Source organism: Phascolarctos cinereus, unplaced genomic scaffold, assembly GCF_003287225.1.
Source record: "Phascolarctos cinereus isolate Bilbo 61053 unplaced genomic scaffold, phaCin_HiC Scaffold_3;HRSCAF=262, whole genome shotgun sequence".
Taxonomy (NCBI): Eukaryota; Metazoa; Chordata; class Mammalia; order Diprotodontia; family Phascolarctidae; genus Phascolarctos; species Phascolarctos cinereus.
In genome coordinates, this window is record NW_027555736.1 from 118,726,274 (window position 1) to 118,750,468 (window position 24,195).

The window sequence follows — 24,195 nt, forward strand, 5'->3', positions numbered from 1 at the left end:
CAATACAATAATTTAGGGACACATTTTTTGGTTAAAATAGAACTTATGATCATCTTGATTCTTGATTCTACACTGTAAATCTTGACAATAGATGGGTGCGCGCACACATTTTTTTCCCCACTTGCTTTAAAATAAGCTTTGTTTTCCAGCTAATGCCTTAGAAATGAAATCACTTCCAAGAATACCGTCAGTGAGGTGGGGCAGCGGGTCTTGGGAGAAAGAATGTGCGGGGGTCTAGCCCTGGAGGCAGGGGAAGGGGTCGGTCCTAGGCAGGCGGATCCGAGCCGGCTGCGCGGCAGGCGGGCGGGTGGCCTCAGCCGCGCCTCCCCCCCGGCTCCCAGACCCGAGGGCCCGATCACAACCCAGCTCAAACATTTACAATGCGTGTCTGAGGTCTCCACGGTCACGAAAGCGCGGGCTGCCCGCGCGCCCCAGCCAGGCTCCGCCCCCGGCCCCCGAGCCCGCTGCCCAATAGGTAGCCGAGGCCGTGCACGTCCCTCCTCCCTCCCACCTCCGCTCCCGGCCGGGGGCGCCCCCAACCCGGCTTCAGCCTGCGCGAGGCCCCCCCGCCCTTGCCCAGTACTCCGCTCCGTCTGTGTGCTCCGGGATGGCGGGTTACCTGAACGCTGTGCGCTCCCTAGGCAGAACCTCCTCCTCGGTCCTGGGCAGAACCCCAGGGGCCTTGGCCCCGGCAGCCCTGAGCCTGCAGGGAGGGCAACCACGCCGCAACTGTGAGTGGCCCAGGCGGCGTTCCTGGACCCGGGGCCACGTAGGGCCCAGGGCTGGGTTGCAGTCGGGCTAACCCAACTCGGGGACGTGGCGGCTTCCAGAGGGAGGGTCTGCGGGTCTTAGAGCGCACCACGTTGGAGGGGTGGGGAGAGCAGGGTTGGGTGCACATCGCGCCCACCTCGAGAGGGGTGAGGGGCGAGTGTGGCTGGTCCGAGAGCCGGCGGCAGTGAACTTGGCCTGTTGACGGGTGTCAGACAAGGTCGGAGGTGGGGGGGGGGAGGGCCGTGACACAAAGGGATCGCAACGCTTTGCGGAGTTCTGCTTTCAACTCCACCATGCTTTCTACTCCTCACCCCCCCCTTCTGTTCTCCATAACCTTGCCCCATAACGTAGGGGGTGGGAACTTGACGGGCAGCAGCAACTGGTGTCCGCTGGTCCAGGCTCTTAGTGCCAGGGTCAGTCTTACTCTACCCCCCCCCCTACATCTGCGTTCCTTTCAGCGAGGACCTTAGTCCTTAGGGAGGCAGGCACGCAGGCAGTGTGGTGAAGTGGAAGGGGTTCTGTATTTGAGTTAGGACCTGGGTTTGAATTCTGGCTTTGCCAGTTGTTACTTTTGGGTTCTCTGACAAGTCACAAATCTTTCTGGGTTTGTTTTCTCATCCGTGAAACGAAGTGGTTGGGCTAGATGACCCCTAAGGCTAAAAATTATGATCCAGTGGCCTCCCACCTGGGGTACATGAAAGATTATGCTTTCTGTGCCTCCCTGGTTTAAATTATGGGTGCCTGAGCTCCGCAGGGAAGGTAGCTTCCCCCCCCCCCCCCCCCCCGCCTTACCCCGGGGAAAGGACTGGGGTGTGGTGAACAAGAAGTCAGGCGGGAAGCAGCTGCTGTTTGATCCCTAACAGACAAGCAGCACCCCCAGGTCCCCATTAACAACTGGGAGGACAGAGGGGACAGTCTCAGCTGCTACACAGACAAAGGCTGACTGGGAGCTGTGTTGTCTGCCTGTTTCCTCAATTCAGTTTGCAGACCTCTCTCTTCCCCTAGGAGAGCAGATTTTAGGCCCACGTCAGCTGCCAGCTGTTTCTGGGCCCTTTTAGTAGATGGCTACAGGAAGGTGGGGTGGTTTTTGTCTTTTCTTTTGTTTAAAAATTGTAGTATACAAAACTGGTATTTATTTAAGACTGACAGATTCCTTTTCTGGCCTTAGCTTTCATTTTCTCTTCTCCTGGCAGCCAACCATCCCTTTTTCTTTTACTGAGATATTTTACTTTAACTGCCTTACCCAGTACTTTCCTCCTTCACCGATCCTCTCTCTTTCCTCTGCTATTCTCTCTTCCCTCCCCCTTAACACACACACACAGAGCCCTCAAAGAATGTAGGCCTGCTGTTAGAAACTTATTTGAATGTGTCATAGGAGACCTGCAGTCTGTCCTACAGGCTACTTTCTTGGAAATCACTCTCATAGTCCCAAAAGAATTCTTATCTAGGTAGCCAGAAGTAAGGATAGGGAAGAGGGAAGAGCAAACCCTCTTGAAGAAAAATAGTACATTTCTTTTTACCTTCCACCCCCCCAGTCTCCAGAAAAGGAGACTGGGAAAGTCATTGGAACCAAATCTAAATTTCTCTAGCACTTTCCTAGGTCCTAGTAGTGGAAATAGTAAAAGGAACAAGTGGAGCCTTCTGGCCTCCATGTTAAGGAAACTCATGACCTTGACTTAGCCATTGAGCACTGGACTGTGAGCCAGAATGGGAAAAGGAAATGCGTTAGGCCTTACCTAGAGAAAAGAGGCAATATTTAACTGGGTGGCCCAACAGCTGACCAAAACTCCTGGGGGGGGGGGTTCCAGTCCCTGGAATATAGAGAAAAGGACATTCACACTTAAGGACTTTTCTGACACAGTATGGTCAGGTTTGCAATTCCAAACTGACCACCTCACATGTCCTAAATTCCCCCTTTTCTCAAATAAAAAGTGTCCTGTGGCACCATCCTCAGTAAAATCCAGTGGAAGTGGGAGAATTCCAAGATTATGCTTTCTTAAAGTATGAAGAAAATCTCATGCCCCAAAACCTCATATTCTAAACCCTAAATATAAGCTGCCAGACTATAAGCTGCCTAAAGCACCCCCACTACTCATTAAACCTACTTTCTGTTGGTTCTAGGAAGAAACAGAAAATTCTCTGGATTTAAAAAACCTTCATAACCTGGCTTTCTTACCTTTCCATTTTTCTTACGCTTCTCTGCCCTCCCTCCTACTCTGTGACCCAGTGACACTGGCCTTCTGGCTGTTCCTCGCACAAGACACATTTCCCATCTCCATGGCTGCCCGCTGAGCCTGGTATGCTCTTCTTACTCATCTCTGCCTCCTGACCTCCTAGTTGTTTGCATGCAGTCACCTCTATTGGAAAGTGAGCTCCTTAAGAATAAGAACTGTGTTTTTGCCTTTTTAGGGGGGGTGCATCCTGAGCTTTTAGCACAGTGCATGGCACATAGTAGGTAATCATAAATGCTTGTTCATTGATTGAAAGACTGAACAGTTGACTGACCATCATCAAGAAGTCATTATGATTAATCATTAAGGTAAAATTAGCAAAGTTCATTCAGTTCAACAAGTATTTATTAAGTGCCTGCTATGTGCTAGAAACTAGGGTTCCAAAGACAGTAACAGTTTCTGACCTCAAGGAGTTTATGTTCTACTAGGGTATCTTGGGGTTTATTCCAAGGCTTTGAGTTAGATGAGAAAATAACATTTGTAAATATATTTCTTATTGCCAATATCAAGAGACAGAATATTGGTGACCCAGTATTTTGTCCTTTCCCAGGTGTTTGGGACAGGTGTTTGTTTACAAAAGAAGTTACATCAGACTTGGAGTGAAGGTAGCCTGGTAGCAGAATATCATTTTCAGTAGACATCTGTTTCGTTTTGGCTAAAGGAGTTTGGCTAAAGGATTCAAGCGTTCATCTTTTTTCTGGATGTGACTTTATTATTTATTTGGTTAAAACAGTCCCATCTCTTTGCTGCATGATCATAGCATTGCTTCTTTCTAGTACTACAACAAAATACGTCTTGGATATGTATATAGCCCAGAACTGCTGCTTGAGACTTTACTGCTAAATTTAGAGAATTGCCTTTGGAAAGGAGGGGAATAGTTCAGCTTAAACTTAGACATAGAACTGTCTCCGGCACTTGTTTTCCCTGGGACTTCTTTTCTCACCCTGCCCCCTACTCTTCAGGGCCTCTCCAGCTTCCAAGCTTCTCTGATCACAGTGGTGATGTGGCTTAAGGAGAAGAGATGGCTCGGATGGGATAGGCAACAAATCCCCTTTTGTTCTGTGAAGTTTGGATTCAGTCAAAGGCCCACCCTTGAGGACCTAAAGGGCCACATGTGGTCTCGAGACCACAGGTTCCCCACCCCTGGTACATTTATGACCCACCCCTCACCTCAGTTCTCAGCTGATTTCCCTTTTGGATTACATCCAACAGATAAGGACAGCTGTTGCTTCACCAGTGTTGCTTGGTGTGATCACTCTGTGAACAGGAAATTTCAGGGAACAAATGCTCTCAGAGTAGGGACAGTTCATTCATTTCTTCACCAAACATATTTTTAAAAATACATTTTCATTGATGTATTTTCTTTTTATAGCAGCTAAATTTCCCCATGTATCCCTCATTCCTCCCAGAAATACAGAGAAACAAAGAAGGAAGCATTCGAACTGATGCAAAGTGAAATAAAGCAGAACCACAGAAATAACATAGGCCATGACTCCAATGTGAACCACAGAAAAACAATAAAAACTGAATTCAGAAAATTATAAGGACCAAGGTTGGCCCCAAAAAGGCTACATTGCTCCCCCCTCTTTTGCAGAAGTGGGGGACCACAGATGTGGCACGCTATATATAATGTCGGACTTTTTCTGATGTATATGATATGGGACACAAGGGAAAAGGAAGAAAATATTTAGAAATGTGGGTGGCATAAAGGTGACATAAAAACAAAAGTCTCAGTAAAAAATTTTAAAGAAGACATCGAGTGAATGAACAAGTTCAGAATGAATGAACTCAATTGCAGGCCTCTAAAAGGAAGTACTTCACTCCTCACCCATGATGGAATTTATGCACAGAGGTATCTACAATGAAGACAGGTAAAGATTGTATGTTATTCTCTCTGCCTCTATCCTTTCCCCTCTCCAATCTATCCTCTATACAACTGCTGTATTGATATTCCTAAAGCAAAAAGTCTATGTCACTGCCCTTCTCCAGAAGCTTGGTAAGTCCCATTATCTAACATTCATCACACACTTACCACTTTTTTTTTCTTTTTTCAGGCAATTGGGGTTAAGTGACTTGCCCAGGGTCACACAGCTAGTAAGTGTTATGTGTCTGAGGCTGGACTTGGACTCGGGTCCTCCTGAATCCAGTGCTGTATCCACTGTGCCACCTAGCTGCCCTGTCAATTAATATATTGAAAAAAAATCTGAAAGTATGTATGATGTTCCATACTTGTATATCTCCTGCCTCTGAAAAGGTATGGGAAGGATATGACTTCTCCTGTTTTTTCTTGGGGCCATGTCACCAAACATTTATTAGGAGCCTACTATGCTCCAGGCAACATGCTCGCTTGGTGCTGGGTGCTCGGGGTACAAAGACACAAGCAAAACTGTCTTTGCCTTTGAGGTGCTTACTACATTCTTTTGGGGGATTTGGGTGGGGATATACACAGAGAAGTAAATCTAGATAGATTACAAAGTAGATGTAAAATAAACCAGCTACCAGGAAAATTTTTAAAGCCTCTTGTAGAAGGTAAGACTTAATTTGAGGCTTAAATGGAGCTAAGGACGTTAAATGGTGACTGTAGGGAGGGAGCCAATTACAGATACAGGGAATAACAGAGATGGGAGATGGAATTCCATATATAGAGAACAGCTGGGAGAACAATCTGGCTGGAGCCTAATGTGCTTGAAGGAAAGTAACGCATGAAATTAAACTAAGCTGAAACCAGGTTGGAAAGGAGTTAAATGCCCCACACCGGTTGCTAGCTGGGACAGTGGGTAGAATGCTAGACTGGAAGGCAGGAAAACATGAGTTCACATCTGGCTTCTGCTGCTTCTAGCTGTGTGAGCCCGGGCACGTCTGTCTCCCTCAGTTTCCTCTCCTATAAGATGGGGGTAATGATCGCACCTACCTCCTTTGTTGTGTGGACAAAATGAGATGTTTGTGAAGCACGTTGCAAACCTTAAAGTACTATATAGATGCTGGTTATTTTATCCTCAAGTTTATATTTTATCCTAGAAGCAAGAGAGAGCCCTATCAAGGCTGCTGTTTGCTCTCTCCTCCCCTTCTCTTCCTCCTACTCTTCCAAAAATCCTAATTCAATAGCATAATTTACCACATACTTAATTTTATTCAAGCCTCTCATTTTTTCCGCTACTCTCCATTGTTTTCAAAAGTGATAAGTGCGGTGCAGCTAGGTGGTGCAGTGGATAGAGCATCGGCCCTGAAGTCAGGAGGACCTGACTTCAAATCCGGCCTCAGACCAAACACTTGACACTTACTAGCTGTGTGACCTTGGGCAAGTCACTTAACCCCAATTGCCTGAAAAAAGAAAAAAAAAGTGGTAAGTGTGTGATGAATGTTAGATAATGGGACTTACCAAGCTTCTGGAGAAGGGCAGTGACATAGACTTTTTGCTTTAGGAATATCAATACAGCAGTTGTATAGAGGATAGATTGGAGAGGGGAAAGGATAGAGGCAGAGAGAATAACATACAATCTTTACCTGTCTTCATTGTAGATACCTCTGTGCATAAATTCCATCATGGGTGAGGAGTGAAGTACTTCCTTTTAGAGGCCTGCAATTGAGTTCATTCATTCTGAACTTGTTCATTCACTCGATGTCTTCTTTAAAATTTTTTACTGAGACTTTTGTTTTTATGTCACCTTTATGCCACCCACATTTCTAAATATTTTCTTCCTTTTCCCTTGTGTCCCATATCATATACATCAGAAAAAGTCCGACATTATATATAGCGTGCCACATCTGTGGTCCCCCACTTCTGCAAAAGAGGGGGGAGCAATGTAGCCTTTTTGGGGCCAACCTTGGTCCTTATAATTTTCTGAATTCAGTTTTTATTGTTTTTCTGTGGTTCACATTGGAGTCATGGCCTATGTTATTTCTGTGGTTCTGCTTTATTTCACTTTGCATCAGTTCGAATGCTTCCTTCTTTGTTTCTCTGTATTCACATAATAATATTCCATTACAGTAATGCTCTGTGATTTTTTTAAAAAATTATTTATTTTTAGTTTTCAACATTTACTTTTATAAGATTTTGAGTTCCCTCTCTTCTCTTCAAGACAGCATGCAGTGTGATATAGGCTGTACATGTATAATCATGTTAAACATATTTCTTCATTTCTCTTGTTGTGAAAGAAGAATCAGAACAAAAGGGAAAAACCATGAGAAAGAAAAAAAAGAGAAAATAGTGTGCTTCTATCTGCATTCAGACTACGTAGTTCTTCCTTTAGATGTGAATAGCATTTTCCATCATGAGTCTTTTGGAATTGCCTGAGATCATCGTATTGCTGAGAAGAGCTACGTCTATCAACGTTAGTCATTGTGCAATGTTGCTGTTACTGTGTACATTTTTCTCCTGGCTCTGCTCAGCATCAGTCCATGCAAGTCTTTCCAGTCTTTTTCTGAAATCTGCCTGCTCGTCATTTCTTATAGCACAATAATATTCCATGACATTCATATGCCACAACTTGTTCAGCCGTTCCCCAACTGATGGGCATCCCCTTAATTTCCAATTCTCTACCACAAAAAGAGCTACTATAAATATTCTCATACATGTGGGTCCTTTTCCCTTTTTTATGATCTCTTTGGGATACCGATCTGCTAGTGGTATTACTGGATCAAAGGGCATGCACAGTTTGGTTGCCCTTTGGCCTTAGTTCCAAATTGCTCTCCAGAATGGTTGGATCAGTTCACAACTCTACCGGCAATGCATTAGTGTTCAGTTTTTCCCACATTTTCTCCAACATTTATCATTTTCCTGTTTTGTCATATTAGCTAATCGGATAGGTAGAAGGTGGTACCTCAGAGTTATTTTAATTATGCACCATGACTTTCAAAAGTCATTTATGAAGCATTTACCTGAAAGTATGTTCTTTGAGAAACTACTGTCAGGTCCTGTTTTTCCCTTCCCTAATATTCCTAGACCAACGTTCTTGTGTGCTTCCCTGACTTTATCTCAGTTCTTGACCCTTTATTCAAATATGTGCATGTTGGAATGCTCACTCAGCACTGGTGTAGGGGCAACATATGACTGTATTAATTCCTCCCTTCCTCCCAGCCTGTCTTTTTCTCGTGGTCCAGCTGTAGGGGCTTTGTTCTTAGCCCCCCTTCTAGGTGGTGTGGCAGAATCTATTTGCCTCAGGTGAGCTGAGGGAGTATCTACCTCCAGTTCAGCTTGCTTTGACTGTGAATCTCAGGCTCAGGAATAAAAATAGATTTTGGAAACCTTAGGTTTCAGTGGGTGCAGGTGCTTAGAACCTTGGGTAATATTTTTTTTAAAATAAGTCCTAGCTGGCTGGATCCTGCATTGGTTGTCTTCTTCCAAGTTCTTTCTCACTTAGGTAATTTTATCCCAGACACTTTCCAAGAAGATAACAGGACTTATGCAATACTGTGTCTAGAGATCATTACACATCTATAACCTTGTGTTTAGAATCTCTGAGGGAGCTCAGACTGCCTTCTTCACATCCTCAATTTCCTCTCATTTGTTTCTTTTTTCAATTTTTAACATTTTATTTAAAGTTTTGTGTTCCAAATTCTCTCTCCCTGCCTTCCCTTCCCGAGATAGTAAACAATCAGATGTAGGTTATACATGTGCAGTTATCTAAAACATTTCCATATTAATCATTTTGTACAAGAAGACGCGAATAAAAGAAAAAGAAACGAAAGTAAAAAAAAATAGCATGCTTTAGTCTATATTCAATTAATATCAGTTCTTTCTCTGGAGGCAGATAGTGTGTTTCATCATTAGTCCTTTGGGACTCTCATTTGTTTCTAGTAAATCCCCATGAGGTTAGAGGGCAAATTTTTTTTCCCATTTCACAGATTGGGCAACTAAAGCATGAAGGCAAAACCTTTGGGGTCATCTGGATAACCTTTTGCCATGGGCCCAAATGTATGTCAAGCTAAGTGTAAACTTAGGCTTAGGTGTGTGGACTGTTGTGGTCATGTGAACTCTGGCATACCAGGAAGGATAGGTCATTAGGCCACTGTTGTGGGTGCCAGTCCTGTGGGTCTCAGGCGCCCTTTTGCCTGCAAGACAAAGAACTCTGCAGTGTACTTAGCCATAACAATTATTGTGACTAGCGCCCACGCTTGATGAATGACTGGTGCATGGCCAGAATCTAAAACCTCTATGCCATGTCCCAGAGTGACTCTCGACAGTATAGGGTTTTTAAAGTTGTAGCTGATTCTTTCTTTTGTTTAGGGTTGTTTTTGATTGGCTGCTGTCAGATTAACTCATAAGAGAACTTGTGAAAAATGAAAGAGCAATAGAGAGGCTGAAACCTGGGTGCTAGTCTTGGCTGTGACACTAACTAGCTGTGTGACCTTGGGCAAGTCGATGTACCATTCTGGGCCTCTCTTTTCTCCTCTGTCAAATAAGAGGGTTGAACTAGGTGATCTCTAAGGATTTTTCCAGTTTCAGCGTTCTATAATTACCAAAGAAAGAGGAAAAGGTCTTAGGTGTACAAAAAGTATTGATAGCTGCTCTTTTTGTATTCACAAAGGATTAGATTCCAAGGGGTGCCCATCAGTTGGGGAATGTCTGAATAAATTATGGTATATGAATGTAATGGAAGGCTATTATAATGCTCTTAAGAAAAGAAGAAAGAGACCATTTCAGAGAAACCTGGGAAGACTGGTATTAACTGATGCAGAGTGAAGTGAGGAGAAGCAGGAGAGCAGTTTTTATTATTACAACAACATTGTAAAAACAAATGATTTTGAGAGGATTAAGAATTCTGATCTGTGCCATGATTAACTGTGATTCCAAAGGCCAGATGACAAAGAATGCTGCTCACCTCCTGGCAGAGACATGATGACTTATAGAATGAGATACACATTTTTGGACATGGCCAGTATGGGAATTTATTTTGCTGGCTATATTTATTTATTATAATGATTACAAGATTCTATAATTACGTGACCTCTAGCATATTTAAAACCTTTTCTGTAGCTCCTGAGCTATATCCATATATTCCCTAATCCAGGATTAGGGAAAAGGATAGCTCTAGTCCAGGGACTGTGTCATGGACCACTTTGGCAGTCTGGTGAAGCCTATGGACCCCTTCTCAGAATCATGTTTTTGAATGCATAAAATAAAATACGTAACGTTTTGTGTTTTCAGTCATTTAGCTGTGTCTGACTCTTCATGACCCCATGGACTGTAGCACACCGATGCCATGCATGACGTTTTCTTGGCAGAAATACTGGAGTGGTTTGCCATTTCCTTTTCCAGTGGATTATAGAAAACAGAATTTAAGTGTCTTTCCTAAGGTCACACAGCCAGTAAGTGTCTGAGGCTGGATTTGAACTTAGATCTTCTTGGTTCCAGGCCCAGGGCTCTATCTACTGAACCACCTAGCTCCCTCAGTAAATTGCATTTCAAATGACTTTGAAATACAGTTACAAAAAAAAAAATTAAGTTCAAGGACCCTAGTTAAGAGCTTCTGCTCTGTTTAGAGTGTCATAACGTCAATGACATTAAGTGTCATTTTCAGATGTTGGGTGGAACAGCAGGGTTGGATAGTCTGAAGAAATAGCCTCAAAGTCAGTCTTCTGTCTTTTAATTGTTAACAAAGGAGTGAAATATGTATAGAGTGTTTTACCTTTTATTTGGAACAATAAGGGCTCACATTTATGTCGTGTTTTAAGGTTTACAAAGTTCTTTCCTCATGACAGCATTGAAAGATAAGTAATGTGAAGTGGCTGTTGCTGTCGTTTTTAAATAAATAAGCAAACCGAGACCCAGAGACATTTAGTGACTTGCCCAAAGTCACCTAGCTGGTAACTGACAGAAAGAGGCCTCAGTCTCCCTGATCTTCCCACCACACCACACTATCATCTTCATATCCTCCTCAGGCAGTAACGTTGTCAGTAGAAATCTCATATTATTTAAGTTTTTTATTATTTATATATAATATTATATATTATAATTTATTATTATATAAATATAATAATAATAAATCATTACTACCATTACAATTTGTTTGGTCAAGCTTGTAACTTAACATCCCATAGTTTTTGCTTTGACTAGCCTTCTTAAACTGTTTACATCTATCCCTTGCTAAGTGGGCACTTGCTTTACCAAATTTCTCTTTAATAGACATTAGTAATTTATGCCTATTTTTCAATAAGTGGTCTACTTTTAAAAAATGTTTTTATAAATTTTCTTTTTTATCATGAACTTAAACATCAATATACATGAACATTTCAATATACAAAGAATAGAAAAGGATTGCATATGAAATAGCTGTTATGTGTGTTGTTTTTTTTTAGTTTTTTTATTTTTAGGCAATTGGGGTTAAGTGACTTGCCTAGGGTCACACAGCTAGTAAATGTCAAGTGTTTGGTCTGAGCCTGGATTTGAACTCAGGTCCTCCTGACTTAAGGGCCAGTGCTCTATCCATTGCGCCACCTTACTGCCCCCAGTTATGTTAAATTTTTTTTGGGGGGGTTGGTTTTTTTGGATTTTTTTTTTTGGCTAGGCAATGGGGTTAAGTGACTTGCCCAGGGTCAAGTAAGTGTCAAGTGTCTGAGGCTGGATTTGAACTCAGGTCCTCCTGACTCCAGGGCCAGTGCTCTATCCACTGTACCACCTAGCTGCCCCATGTGTGTTTTTTTAAAAGAGCATATAATTTTTTAAAGTGTGTATGTACGTGTAAGTTTAAAAAAAGAGTATGTTATTAAATTTAATATGGTAGTAAGAAAATTGTCCTGCTTGTCTATGTCCTCTTCTGAACTCCTTTCTGCTCTCTGCTGTGTATGAGGGTGTTTTATTGTTGTTTTTTTTTTCCCCCATGGACTGCTTTTAATAATCACAAGCAGATGCTTCCTTATAAGAGGCCTGCTTCCTGCTGGGTGCCTCTCTCCCAGGGCCCAGATTCCCCCAGATTCTCTTTCAGAATGCTGTCCAGATTCTCTGGGAACTTGCTTCTCCTCTTCTGATGTGATTACATCTTTGTCAGACTGTTCTCTGTATTACCCCAAGACAGCCTTTATGGAACGGATTTTGTAGTGTGTTGAGTGATTGGTTTACATCCTCTCCATGGCAGGCCAGCCACCTGATTGTCCTGCTTCTTTTTTCTGTATAGGTTCCTATCTTGTAGGTATTAGCTAGCCTGATCCTAATTAATAGAGGTTGAGCCATGTCATACCTCTACATGTTATGACCTTCTCAGTATAGGCAATAATTCTCACTGAGCCCAGAGATATTTATGACATCATAAACTGCTTGGCAGAACACTGGGGAAAATGTCTCTACCTTCAAGAAACTCCATTTTAAGTCAAAAAGCCCCTGTTCAGAGAGTTTCCTTTGTAAAGAGTTAGGATGAGAAGTATATGTGAATGTGGGTGTATGTATGTGTATGGGGGGGGGCACACACTTGAAGGGGAAGGCAAGGGAATGAACATTTATATTAAGACCACTGTGTGCCAGGTACTGTGCCCAAGTACTTTTACAGAATATTTTTTCAATGTGATCCTTACAACAAGGCAGGTGCTATTATTATCCCCATTTTACAGTTGAAGAAACTGAGGCAGACAGGTTCAGTATCTTGCCCAGAGTCACACAGATAGTAGGTGTCTGAGTCTGGATTTGAACTCAGGTCTTCCTGGACTCGCGAGAGCTCTATCTACTCCACCCCCAGCTGCCTCTTGAGAAGCAATGTGGTATTTTGGAAAGAGTACTGGATTTAGAGTCAGGAGATATGGGGTAGATATTTAAGTTCTGAGACTGTGTAACCATAGACAAGTCACTCTCTTTGAGCCTCAGCTATAAAATGAGGATGAAAAGGGCACATGGGATGGTGGTTAGAGAGCCAGCGTTTAAAGTCAGGAAGACTTAGAGCAGCAGCTGGGTGGCATGGTGGCTACTCTAGCCCTGGAGTCGGGAAGACGTCAGTTCAAATCCAACCTCAGACACTTACTAGCTGTGTGACCCTGGGCAAGTCACTGATTGCCTCTGAAAACAAAACAAAAATAAAATAAAGTCAGGAAGGCTTATATTCTGATCCTGCCTCTGACCAGGCAGGATCTAGAATCACTTAACCTCCCTGCCCCCAACGACTCTCTAAGACTGGAAATGCAGAGCATTTGCTGATCTATATTGGGAGGAGTTTCCTGCCCAGGAATTCCATACACAGATCATGAAATCACAAATCTGGACCATGAGTAGATCACTCATGCTTGCAGCTGCTTCCTCGCAGGGTGACTGCAAAGAACGTGTTTGGTCCACCTTCTGGGGTTCTGTCCCTGGGAGCTGCCGTTTCTCTCAGAAGCTCTTGCTGGTGCAGGATGAGGATTGTCTTCTGGAAGACAGATGGCAGTGGGGGGATTGGAGAGTGGAAACGGGTCTCGGTTTGCTCCCCAGTGCATTTGATTGTGTGTGTGTGTGTGTGTGATGGGATTCTAGATGCAGACAGACGGATCAAGGTGGACAAGCCTGTGGTGGAGATGGATGGAGATGAGATGACTCGTATCATCTGGCAGTTCATCAAAGACAAGGTAGCTCTTCCTGCTGTGTCTCTGCCTTCAGGAACGCAGGCGTAGAGGAAGGCCTGAGCAGCCTGCCGCGCCCCAACGCCTTCTCCGTTTTGTGTTGGTGGAACTCGCGTTCTTAGTCTTGGAGGACAGATCATCTGTCCTTCCTGTCTCTAGACAGTGGTGCTTTAGCACTGTATCTTAGACCTAGTTGGAATTAAAAAACAACAACATGGCTAACATTTACATAGCATTTACTGTGTGCCACGTGCTTTGCTAAATGCTTTACAAAAATTATCTGATTTGGTCCTCATAACAACCCTGGGAGATAGGTGCTATTATTATTATCCCCATTTTACAGATGAGGAAACTGAGGCACACAGAAGTTAAATGATTTGCCCCTGTCATTGAGCTAGAAAGTATCTGAGGTTGGATTGGAACTTAAGTCTTCTCACTCTAGTCCTAGTGCTCTATCCACTGGGCCACCTAATGGGCCTCATTTTTTTTTTTTAAGTGAGGCAATTGTGGTTAAGTGACTTGCCCACAGTCACACAGCTATCGAGTGTTATGTGTCTGAGGCCGGATTAGAACTCAGGTCCTCCTGACTCCAGTGCCGGTGCTCTATCCACTGTACCACCTAGCTGCCCCTATAATAATTTTGTTGATGTGAGCTCTCCTTCTGCCAGTGCACATCACAGTTGTCTTCCTTTAGAATAGCGCATGGTCTTTGTGAGTTGCTGTGGCCAGAAAACCTCACCTAGCCCAGTAGCTGACCTAATGAAGAGTCTCTCTGAACTTAGTGAGTCTGGTTCTTAGATGACACCCACGTTAGTTCATTATTGGGCCCATACTTCACACTGTTAGGAGCGGTCAGCTTTAGTGTCCTCCTCTCAGCCCCGAAGTGGCTTTCTGGAAGCTTGAGGCTTTCTTAAACTTTCTTGGAGTTTGTAGGAGCTTCACCATGAGGCTGCTCATGGTCTAGAGCTAAAAGGGACCTCAGAGGGCATCTAGTCTAATGCCCTCATTTTACAAATGAAGAAAGAAACTGAGGCCGCAGGGAGTTAAATGACTTGTCCAAGTCATTAGCATTCAAGGTAAGCTTTGAACTCAGGTCCTCTGACGCCAGAGCCAGTGGTGTTTCCTCTGTACCACACTGATGCCCAGTTTGGTGAATGGGCCACAACTGCAATGAGTTGAGTGAATTCCCATATCAAGTATAAAGTTAGCAATGAATAGCCACAGTGCTGACCATCCAGATACCCTGTTCTTTCCACTTCTAACTGGCTTCCATTATGGTGCTTCCTTTGAACGGATACTTTTTTTGTTCTCTACTCCAAATGTGGAAGCTAACAAAAACAATTATTAATATATTTTGGTTTTATTTCATCTTCATTTTCAAATGCATCCTTCCCCTTTCTGAAAAGGTTACACCAACCAGAGGAGAGTGCCCTTTATGTGCTTCCTCATGAGTTTGACTTTGTCAGACCGAGCTGGTTCTCCACCCCTCATTTCCTGAGGTTTAAGGATCATTCTGAATGTGCCAGATTATCAAACTGTTATTTAGATTTATCTTTCTTTTAAAAATCTTTATTTCTGTATTTTGTTTTTATATCGCTTTCGTTCCTGGTTATCTATCCCTCTTTCCTCTCTCACTCAGAGAGCCATGCCTTGTAAAAGAATTTAACAAAAAAGAATGCAAAAAAGCAAACAACAACAAAAGTAATCAACACCTTGATGGAGTCTGACAGCATATATGAGGTGCTCTGTATCCCAGATGCTTACTTCTGTATGCACAACCTGAATGTACTTTCTGTCCATCCCTTGTCCTTATCTTCCCTGATAGTTAATGTTCCTTATGATAACTTCCTCTTTGACTCTCTGTTCACTGAGCTCTTTTTCTTTGACTGAATCGATGACTTTGTCTCTTTCTTTCCTAGCTCATCCTACCCCACGTGGATGTACAGCTCAGATACTTTGACCTGGGGCTCCCACACCGTGACCAGACAGATGATCAGGTCACCATTGACTCGGCACTAGCCACTCAGAAATATAGCGTCGCCGTCAAGTGTGCCACCATCACTCCGGATGAAGCCCGTGTGGAAGGTATGTGGGTTTCAAGTGCGTGTGTGTGAATGGGAGCACTGACTCCAACTGATATGGCTAAGGCAAAGACATGGAGCTAGGAACAAGTAGTTCAGTTTGGCTGAAAAGATATGGAATATCCAAAAGAGAATAGTGCACGACAGAGCTGGGCTGTGGAAGGCTTTAAAAGCCAAATAGTAGAGTCTTTTATCCTAGAGGGGATGGGGGGCTGGAGCTTGGGCAAAGGAATGGCCTGGCCAGACCTGTGCGTTAAAAAGATGGTGGATGTCTCAAGTGCTTTGAAAACAGTGAAGTGCTGTGTAATGTGAGGCATTGGGGGCAGGGGTTGGTGGTGGTAGATGTGGATGGAGCAGCAGCATTTTGCCAGACCAGCCATCACATAAAAGTGAGAAGTCATTTCATCTTTCTGGGAATTCATTAAGAAAAATACAGTTTTGCTGTTGGCAAGGACCTTTGTAGAGTATTGAGTCCAACCCTTTCATTTCACAGGTGAGGAAACTGATGCTCAGAAAGGTTAAATGACTTGCTTACAACAACTAGTTAGGTGGCAAAGCTGGTACTAGAAATGCGGGCTTCTGACTTCCCATTCAGCATGTGTCCCATCATACCATCATATCATGTTGTTTATACTTAGGAGTAGAGATACTAACTAATAGTAATCATAATAGTATGGCACAACCTGCCATTATCCAGTCGCTTGCTGTCTCTGGAGTTTTCTGGTGTTTCATTTTGCTTACTTATGGTGACCTTTCCCCTCACTGTGCGGATTGATCTTGTATGTATTCTGTTGATATTGTTGTCTCCTCTTTTGTTAGAGGATATATATTATATTAGATAGAGAGAGGATATATTATATTATGTTATTATTATGTTATAGGAATATAAGTTCCTTGAGAGTAGGCATTGTTTCATTTTTGCCTTTGTATCCCCTTGTTCAGTCATGTTTAACTCTTCATGACCCTGGGGACCATACTGTCCACTGGGTTTTCTTGGCAAAGATACTGGAGCGGTTTGCTGTTTCTTTCTCCAGTGGATTAAGGCAAACAGATGTTAAGGGACTTGCTTGGGGTCACAGAGCTAGTAAGTGTCTACGTCTGGATTTGAACTCAGGTCTTGACTCCAGGCCCAGTGCTCTATCCATTGAACCACTTGGCCGCCTCCTTTGTATCCCCTAGTGCCTTGTAAAATAATAGGTGCTTAATAAGTGCTTATTGTGTAAAAGCTATATTTTAGTGTTCTTGGTAAGCGTTTTATTTGTTTCTTGTTGAATTAAGAGAACTGATAAGGCACCAGTTTTGACTACTGTGACTTCTTGGTCTGTTTTTTTATTAAAGCCATGTGTCCATGATCATGCACCTCGGATCTTATGGGTGTTTTCTACAGTTCTGTAAAATGTTACATTTCGATAAATAGAAGAATTTCAGAAAGTTGCAGCTCCCACCCCCTCAAAGTTGTTGTATATATTCTCCACCCTTGACATGACTTCATTTGTTCCCCACCCACCTAATTCATTGCCTTAATATCTCTACCCACTTATTTTTTCTATACCCTTCTGCCCAAGATAGAATTATCCCTTCCTTGTCTGTGATTCCAGGAAGTTGCATGGTGATTAGAAAGACCCTTGACGTTAGGATCAGGGGATCTGGGCTTTGAATCTCAGCCCTATAACTTATTAGCTTGACCAAGTCCCTTCACTCTCCCAGGCCTCTCAGTTTCCCCATATATAAAATGGGAGTATGGGGAGAGAGTATAGGTGCATTAGGTGATCCTTTAGTTCCTTTCCAGCTCTAAATTTATAATCCTATCCTTCATTACACAAAACCATTTTAGGCCTTCCTGTTAGGTTTGGCCAGACTGGTTTTGGCTGGAAAGTGTTGGGTAGGATGAATTGGCCTGTCATGGCTGCAATCTCCCAGCTGTTTATTTTGGCTTTTTCTACAGAATTCAAGCTAAAGAAGATGTGGAAAAGCCCCAATGGGACTATAAGGAACATTTTAGGGGGAACAGTATTCAGGGAACCCATCATCTGCAAAAACATCCCGCGCCTTGTTCCTGGTTGGACAAAACCCATCACGATTGGCAGGCATGCACATGGTGATCAGGTGAATATACAGGGGAAATTAGAAGGTGGCTCAACCCAGTAGGAGTGCCCAGGTAACTCAGTTATGTTTTTCCTTCTCTAGTACAAGGCCACTGACTTTGTTGTAGACAAGGCGGGCACTTTCAAGGTGGTGTTTACTCCAAAAGATGGCAGTGGTGTAAAGCAATGGGAAGTCTACAACTTCCCTGCTGGAGGTGTGGGCATGGGCATGTACAACACTGATGAGGTAAGAGTCACGTCTTAAGATGAACACCGTCCCTAGCTATTCTCTTCACTTTACTGTCTTTTGGTCCCTGGTTGCCTCCTCCCTTCCATTTTACAGATGAGGAAATTGAGGCCTAGAGAGATTAAGTTGCCTGCTTAGGGTCTTTCAGGTAGTAAGCATCAGATGCAGGATTTGAATCGAGATTCTCTGATTCCAGAGCACATGCTTTTCCCACTGAACCATGAACCATATTGCCTCCCCAGTCAGATTTGGGGGTTTGACATTTCTTAACCAAAGACAGAGAGAGAGACTTTGAATATATGGAATATAAGAATGTATTCTTCCTTGAGTAAACCTGACCTAAGAAGTAAAGATTTTCTTTCTGTCACAGTCCAGGGTAGAGTAGGGATGGGTGGGGTTGTCACCTGGTAACATAAGATAAATCACTGTTCTCAGACATCCAGAATCTTAGTATCCAATCACGAACACACAATTGCTTTGGGCTTGCAGGGTGAAAGGGGAATTACTAGCATAGTCCAGTTCTGAACAGTGCTTGCCAACAAGCCCAAGCTGAGGGCCTGATCTTTGTTCTTTCAGTCTATCTCAGGTTTTGCACATAGTTGCTTCCAGTATGCCATCCAGAAGAAGTGGCCCCTCTACATGAGCACCAAGAACACCATCTTAAAGGCCTATGATGGTCGCTTCAAAGACATCTTCCAGGAAATCTTTGACAAGTAATGTGTCTCTTTGAGGTGTCTTCCGTGTTTTTTTTTTTATCCATCCCTTTTATTAGGTCCTTTGCAGATGAAGGTCAAAGCTCTCCCGTTCTAGTCTTCTCTGGCTTAGTGGCTCTTTGATGGCCCCAGTGTCAGGCCAGGGTCCCATTTTACCTGCTTTCCCCTCTTTAGACTCAGGCCCGGGTTTACTGATTTCATCCCACTTCCACTCCCCATGACAGACATTCTGCCTCCACAGGCACTATAAGACAGATTTTGACAAGAACAAGATTTGGTATGAACACCGACTCATTGACGACATGGTAGCCCAAGTACTCAAGTCTTCAGGTGGTTTTGTCTGGGCCTGCAAGAATTATGATGGCGACGTGCAATCTGATATACTAGCCCAGGGTATGTTGAAGATGATGTTTCAAAATAGGACTTCTCCTAGGGCTGTGTGGCTGTGATTGGAGGGGTCTGTTGGTGGGACTTCAACTTGGGAGTTGAGGAGAAGTTATGCCAATCATAATTAGCATTTATACTGGCATTTAAACCCCTCTGCAAGCTAGCTCCCACTTAACTGTCTGTGCTGACTTCTTACTACTCCCCTTTGTCCCTCTTACATTCCAGGCAAACTGACCTATTAACTCAGGGCCCCATCTGCCATCTCTATGCCTTCCTACAGATTGCTATTCCCCAACCCCTGCACCCCCAGCCTCCCATTCCTGGATTGTAGTCCCATTTTCTCCTCACCTCTGCCTCTTAAAATCCTCAGCTTCCTTCTAGGCTTAGTTCACATGTCACTTTCTAAGGCAAGGGCTCTTACCCCGAATGATGTTTTCAAATGCATAAAAATAAGTAGGATGACAAAGGAAACCAATTATGTGAAAATGCAGTTATCAAAATATTTTAAAAAGAAGGTTTATAGATACCAAGTTAAGAACCTCTGTTCTATGGAAAGCGTTTCCTGATCTCTCCCTGTCTCCCAATCGTTAGTATTTTCTTCTCTCCTGAAACTACCTTTTATTTAGTTTTCTGTGTTCATGCAGAAGGTCAACTCTTTGAAGGCAAGCTTTTGTTTCATTTTTCTTACTATCCCCAGGCCCTGGCACAGGCCATTAATAGTTGCTTAATATTTGTTCAGTTGAATTGAATGTATAGGAAGGAGAGGAATCTCAAATTGGCCAAATTTAGCACTGTATAGTATTCTAAAAAGGCAAATTGGAATATAGCAAATAATTTTCTAGCCATTTGTGATAGTGTTCGGCCTAGGTCATGTTTTTTTCTCTTCTTCTTGAGGTTGCTTTGTGAGGTTGTACTCAATCCTTTAAGCTCTGCCTCTGGTAATTGATGAACAGCCTTGGACAGGCTGAAATACTAGTTGGGGATTGATGGTCAAGATTGATGGAATCATTGTGGGTAGGAAGGAAGGAAGGAGGGCCATGGGGTGTGAGTCTCTATCTCACATACTGAAGGGGGTACCTTTTCATCCTATTGTAAAAAATGAGGAGAAAGTTGTAGGGTAAGCATGCTGAATGGGGGGCATATCCAGTAACTGTTATTACTGGATACTGATAGCACAAGAAGTGCCATGTGGTCGGTCTGATGGGGCCCTCAATAGACACTCCCTAGTAATTTAATTCAGCCAAGATTGATTAGGCACCTAGTCTGTGCAAGGGATTGTAAGGCACTGGGGGAGATCTCTTGCAAAGTTTAGATGAGATCCTTGTCTCTGGCCTTGAGGAGCTTACCTTGTGGTCAGGTATAGGGGCTGGCTTGTGTCTTGGGTACAATGACAGTTACACTGGAGAATCTGAGGTCTGCTTTTGATTGTCAGTGGGACTAGGAGGGAAGAATGGAAGGTGGTGCTGAAAAAAGGCTCTTCACTCCTCTCTGTAGGCTTTGGTTCTCTTGGCCTAATGACTTCAGTGCTGGTCTGCCCAGATGGGAAGACCATTGAGGCGGAGGCCGCTCATGGAACTGTCACTCGCCATTACCGAGAGCACCAGAAGGTGAGTGGGGTAACCTGACCCCTCCAGGAGTTATGTTGGAATGCCCCCCTTCCCACAAAGGATTCTGAGCAGCTACAGATACCACTAGGGACCCAGAGCCAGATCTACTGTATCCACACAGCAGGGGTTAGCCATGACCTATGCCTGTGTAATGTGGGTGCCGTGACCTCCTACCTTTTGGCCAGAGCTATTTGTCTAATCTGTTGTTCAGGGATTTTTTTTTGGAGGGGTGGGTTCCTCCATCCTTTATTCTCATGTCTCCTCTCTTTCCAGGGCCGACCCACTAGCACCAATCCCATTGCCAGCATCTTTGCCTGGACAAGAGGCTTAGAGCACCGAGGAAAGCTGGATGGTAACCAGGACTTGATCAAGTAAGCCTGGGACAATGAGAGAAGGGGGAAGCACATGTGCTGAGCCTAGCTCCCACTTTGCCTTTCAGTCTCTCTAGTTGGTGCCCTACTTTTGGCCCCACTGAGCTAATATCACTTTTAACTACCTGATTTACTGGCAGCTTACGGAGAGCCTCCCCCAGTTACTGGATTTTCTTGGTGGAATAGTTGGGTATGTGTTTCAGTAGCCTTCAATGTCCCATGGGGCTGGGATAGGGTTCTCCTGGATCAGGAGCCCATAGGACTCTATTATGATGCCTTTGAACCAGAGAATCCACTGAAATTCTGAGGAAACAGCCCATGTGGTACACAAGAGGTAAGGCCTGACCCTGTAAATAAATTACTCTTTTGTATTTGCCTTAGTTAGGGTCAGGTAACTTGGTTGCAGGACTGCTTCTAGCACTAGAAAAGCATAGTAGTCAGAAGGGTTAGGTGAACCTGACCCCTTAATCCAGGGATCCTGATCAGGAGGCTAGCTGGGGATAGAGAGAAATAGGTCCTTGGCTCCAGATCAGCTGGGGTCCTAACCCCAAATGACCTTCCCCAGATTTGCACAGACTCTGGAGAAGGTGTGTGTTGCAACGGTAGAGAGCGGAGCTATGACCAAGGACCTCGCTGGCTGTATCCACGGGCTAAGCAAGTGAGTGGCCTCTGTTGGTGGGGATTCTGGGCATTCTTTCAGAGAAGGAGAGGATGAAGGGAGGAGAGAGAGAGACAGGGAAGAAAGAGGGGAGAAAAAGGGAAAAGGAGAGAGTTGGACACAGAGATAAATACACAAGCCTCTTATTGCTAGAGAGGGGCCGTGTGGCTTGAGGGTAAAGAAGAGATGGTCACTCCCTTTGTCCTAGTCTTCTTCCTAGGGCTTAACTGCTGTTAAACCCTTCAGAAAAGGGTGCCAAGACCCCGTGAGGAGGGGTGATTAGAGGCCTTTCTGGTTGGGCTATCTTTTTTTTTAATCCCAAAATCCTTGCTACAACTCAGGCCTTTAAATGACTGCCCAGGGCCTCATATTGAAAAATTAATTGGCAGCCAGAAGCTTTCTCTGCTTGAACCTGGGTGGCCACATTCTTGCCAGCTTCTTCCTCTGAGCCTGGGCAAGCCTGTCTTGGGAACAAGAAGGCTGCTCTCCAGGATCCAAAGAATTCTTTGCCATCCAGACAGGGAAGGGTTGGAGAAGGGACCTGGGGAGTGGCGGGGCGGGGATCATCTGACTCCCTAGAACCATGAGAAAAGCAGCATGGTCACAAAACACAGGGAGGTGTGATGAAAGTCATGCTTTGAATCCTACTTTTTTACAAATGCATGCACAGTACATGCCAGAAAAACGTTCTCCATTACCTTCAGTATTTACTCAGTGATAAACCGCAGGTGTCATGGCAAAGTTTTAAGTGTCCAGTGGATGGAGGTGGGAGGACAATGCATGCAGTTTTTACGTCCTTCTTAGATTGCATGCTCAGTCCTGGTTCCTTCCTCCATTGGTAGCTGGTCTTCCTCTCTGTTGATTACACCTCTTCCAACTAGGCTTTCAGGGGTCTAGGTGAGGCAAGTGCTCCTCCCAGGGGCTCACTATCTCTGTTCTGCTTGCAGTGTGAAGCTGAATGAGCACTATATAAATACCGAAGACTTCCTGGACACAATCAAGAAGAACTTAGACAGAGCTCTGGGCCAGAAATAGGTGTTGGTAGGGAGCAGCTCTGGCTGCAGGTTAGGAGGTGGGAGTAGAGCATGAGGTGGGCAGGTATAACACCTTTCCTGTTCTCTTCTCTAACCTCCCTTCTCCCCCCCCCATCTCCCTCAGCATGGAAGGATCCATAACCTTTTCACTTGGAAATTTGGACAGGAAATATGTGCTGGGGATACTTTTTATAAGCTGGTGGGGTGGGGGGTTTTTAAAAGATTTTTTTTTCCTAGAGGGTATGTGAGGTATGAGTTTCGAGGCATGTTTTGCCTCAGCCAAAGTTGATGTTTCACATACTGTAATTTATATGCCATCCTCTGAACACACTGTGCCATATTTAGCTACTAAACTCTCTTTACAAAGCTGCCTGTCTGCTGTGTTTGTATTTTAGGGGGGTAGGGCATATGAGCAATTTCAAGGGACTCATTTCTCATCAGTCTCTTGGAATAAACTTAGGAATGGTGGAAGGGTCCAGGTGGATAAACACCACCATAAGCCCCATGAGCGGGCCAGTTCAGCAGACCCTGGAGTGGTCACTTAGGAGCAGACTGGAACCCGCAGGACTGGGTAGCTTGAAAGCAACTCGACTCCCATGTCTTCCGTCAGTGGGTGGCATTTAAATGAGAAGTCCCAGACGCTGCAGTTATCTCTCCTCCCTCTATTCCAAGGGAAGCTGATATGGGTCACCCACTCAACAATCATTAAAAAGAGTAAAAGAACAGTGATCTCCCCACTTCTCTTTGATGATGTTATTTTTGAATCTGTATTCCTTCTATTCCTTATCAAGTCCGTTTCATTGCTTATGCCATGTGAATTTGATATTTACCCTCAGAATATCTCTAGAACAGGGGTTCTTAACCTTTAATCTTCTGTTGTGTCTTGGACCCCTTTGGTGAGATGTGTGGGGTGTTCAGGCAGGACTAGGAGCTTTGGTGTCAGGGCTTGCCAGAGCCCTTTTCAGAGCTGCTCACCCTCCTTTGGTGGATGTTCGCCCGTCACCCAGCTCTCACCTGGGGCTCCCAGGACGCTGGAGCACGTACAGCGGCCACACTCTGGTAAACCGTTTTGGCAGACGGGCTAAACTAGGTTGGGGTAACCGACAGGCATCGTCTGTCAGTGGGTTAGGGAGACGTCTACCCCACACATGTGAATAGACAGATGAGAACAGTCTGTTCCAGTAGCCGTGAAGGCAGCCGAAGTCAGTGCTGTGGAGTGCTTAGAGTTGGGTCAAGTGTGAGAGACACCAAGGTCATCCACTGCATCCTGGGACATTGCCAGTTGTCTTGACTTTTCCTGCATCCTGCCACTGGACTTTGATGACTCAGGAAGAGAGAGTGAGGCTGATGACTGCACAGCTCTGCCTCACTTCAATTCACAAAAAGTCAAGACATCACCTGTGATATCATTGATCTTCTTTAAAAATGAAAGATAGAACAACAAACCCCTTTGGCAGTACACTGAAGCCTATACACTCCTTTTCAGAGTGATG

At 44.1% G+C, this 24,195-nt stretch overlaps 1 protein-coding gene across 1 annotated transcript; it reads left to right on the plus strand.

The window, feature by feature from the left end:
* The first annotated feature begins 498 nt into the window (after positions 1 to 498).
* IDH2 (isocitrate dehydrogenase (NADP(+)) 2) lies at positions 499 to 23,068 on the plus strand. Its single transcript, XM_020965263.2, has 11 exons — positions 499 to 731; positions 13,435 to 13,526; positions 15,440 to 15,605; positions 17,547 to 17,707; positions 17,789 to 17,932; positions 18,509 to 18,645; positions 18,887 to 19,038; positions 20,527 to 20,639; positions 20,913 to 21,010; positions 21,576 to 21,668; positions 22,616 to 23,068. Exons 1-11 carry the CDS (start codon positions 608 to 610, stop codon positions 22,701 to 22,703), a joined length of 1,368 nt encoding a protein of 455 aa, XP_020820922.1. The 5' UTR covers positions 499 to 607; the 3' UTR covers positions 22,704 to 23,068.
* The last annotated feature ends 1,127 nt before the right edge of the window (positions 23,069 to 24,195 follow it).

What these genes read in the sequence shown, in the direction of transcription:
- IDH2 (XM_020965263.2), top strand. Translation starts at nt 608, where the DNA reads ATGGCGGGTTACCTGAACGCTGTGCGCTCCCTAGGCAGAACCTCCTCC. An exon ending in AGGGCAACCACGCCGCAACT is followed by an intron (nt 732 to 13,434) that starts GTGAGTGGCCCA and finishes ATGGGATTCTAG; the next exon opens with ATGCAGACAGACGGATCAAG. An exon ending in GGTAACCAGGACTTGATCAA is followed by an intron (nt 21,011 to 21,575) that starts GTAAGCCTGGGA and finishes GACCTTCCCCAG; the next exon opens with ATTTGCACAGACTCTGGAGA.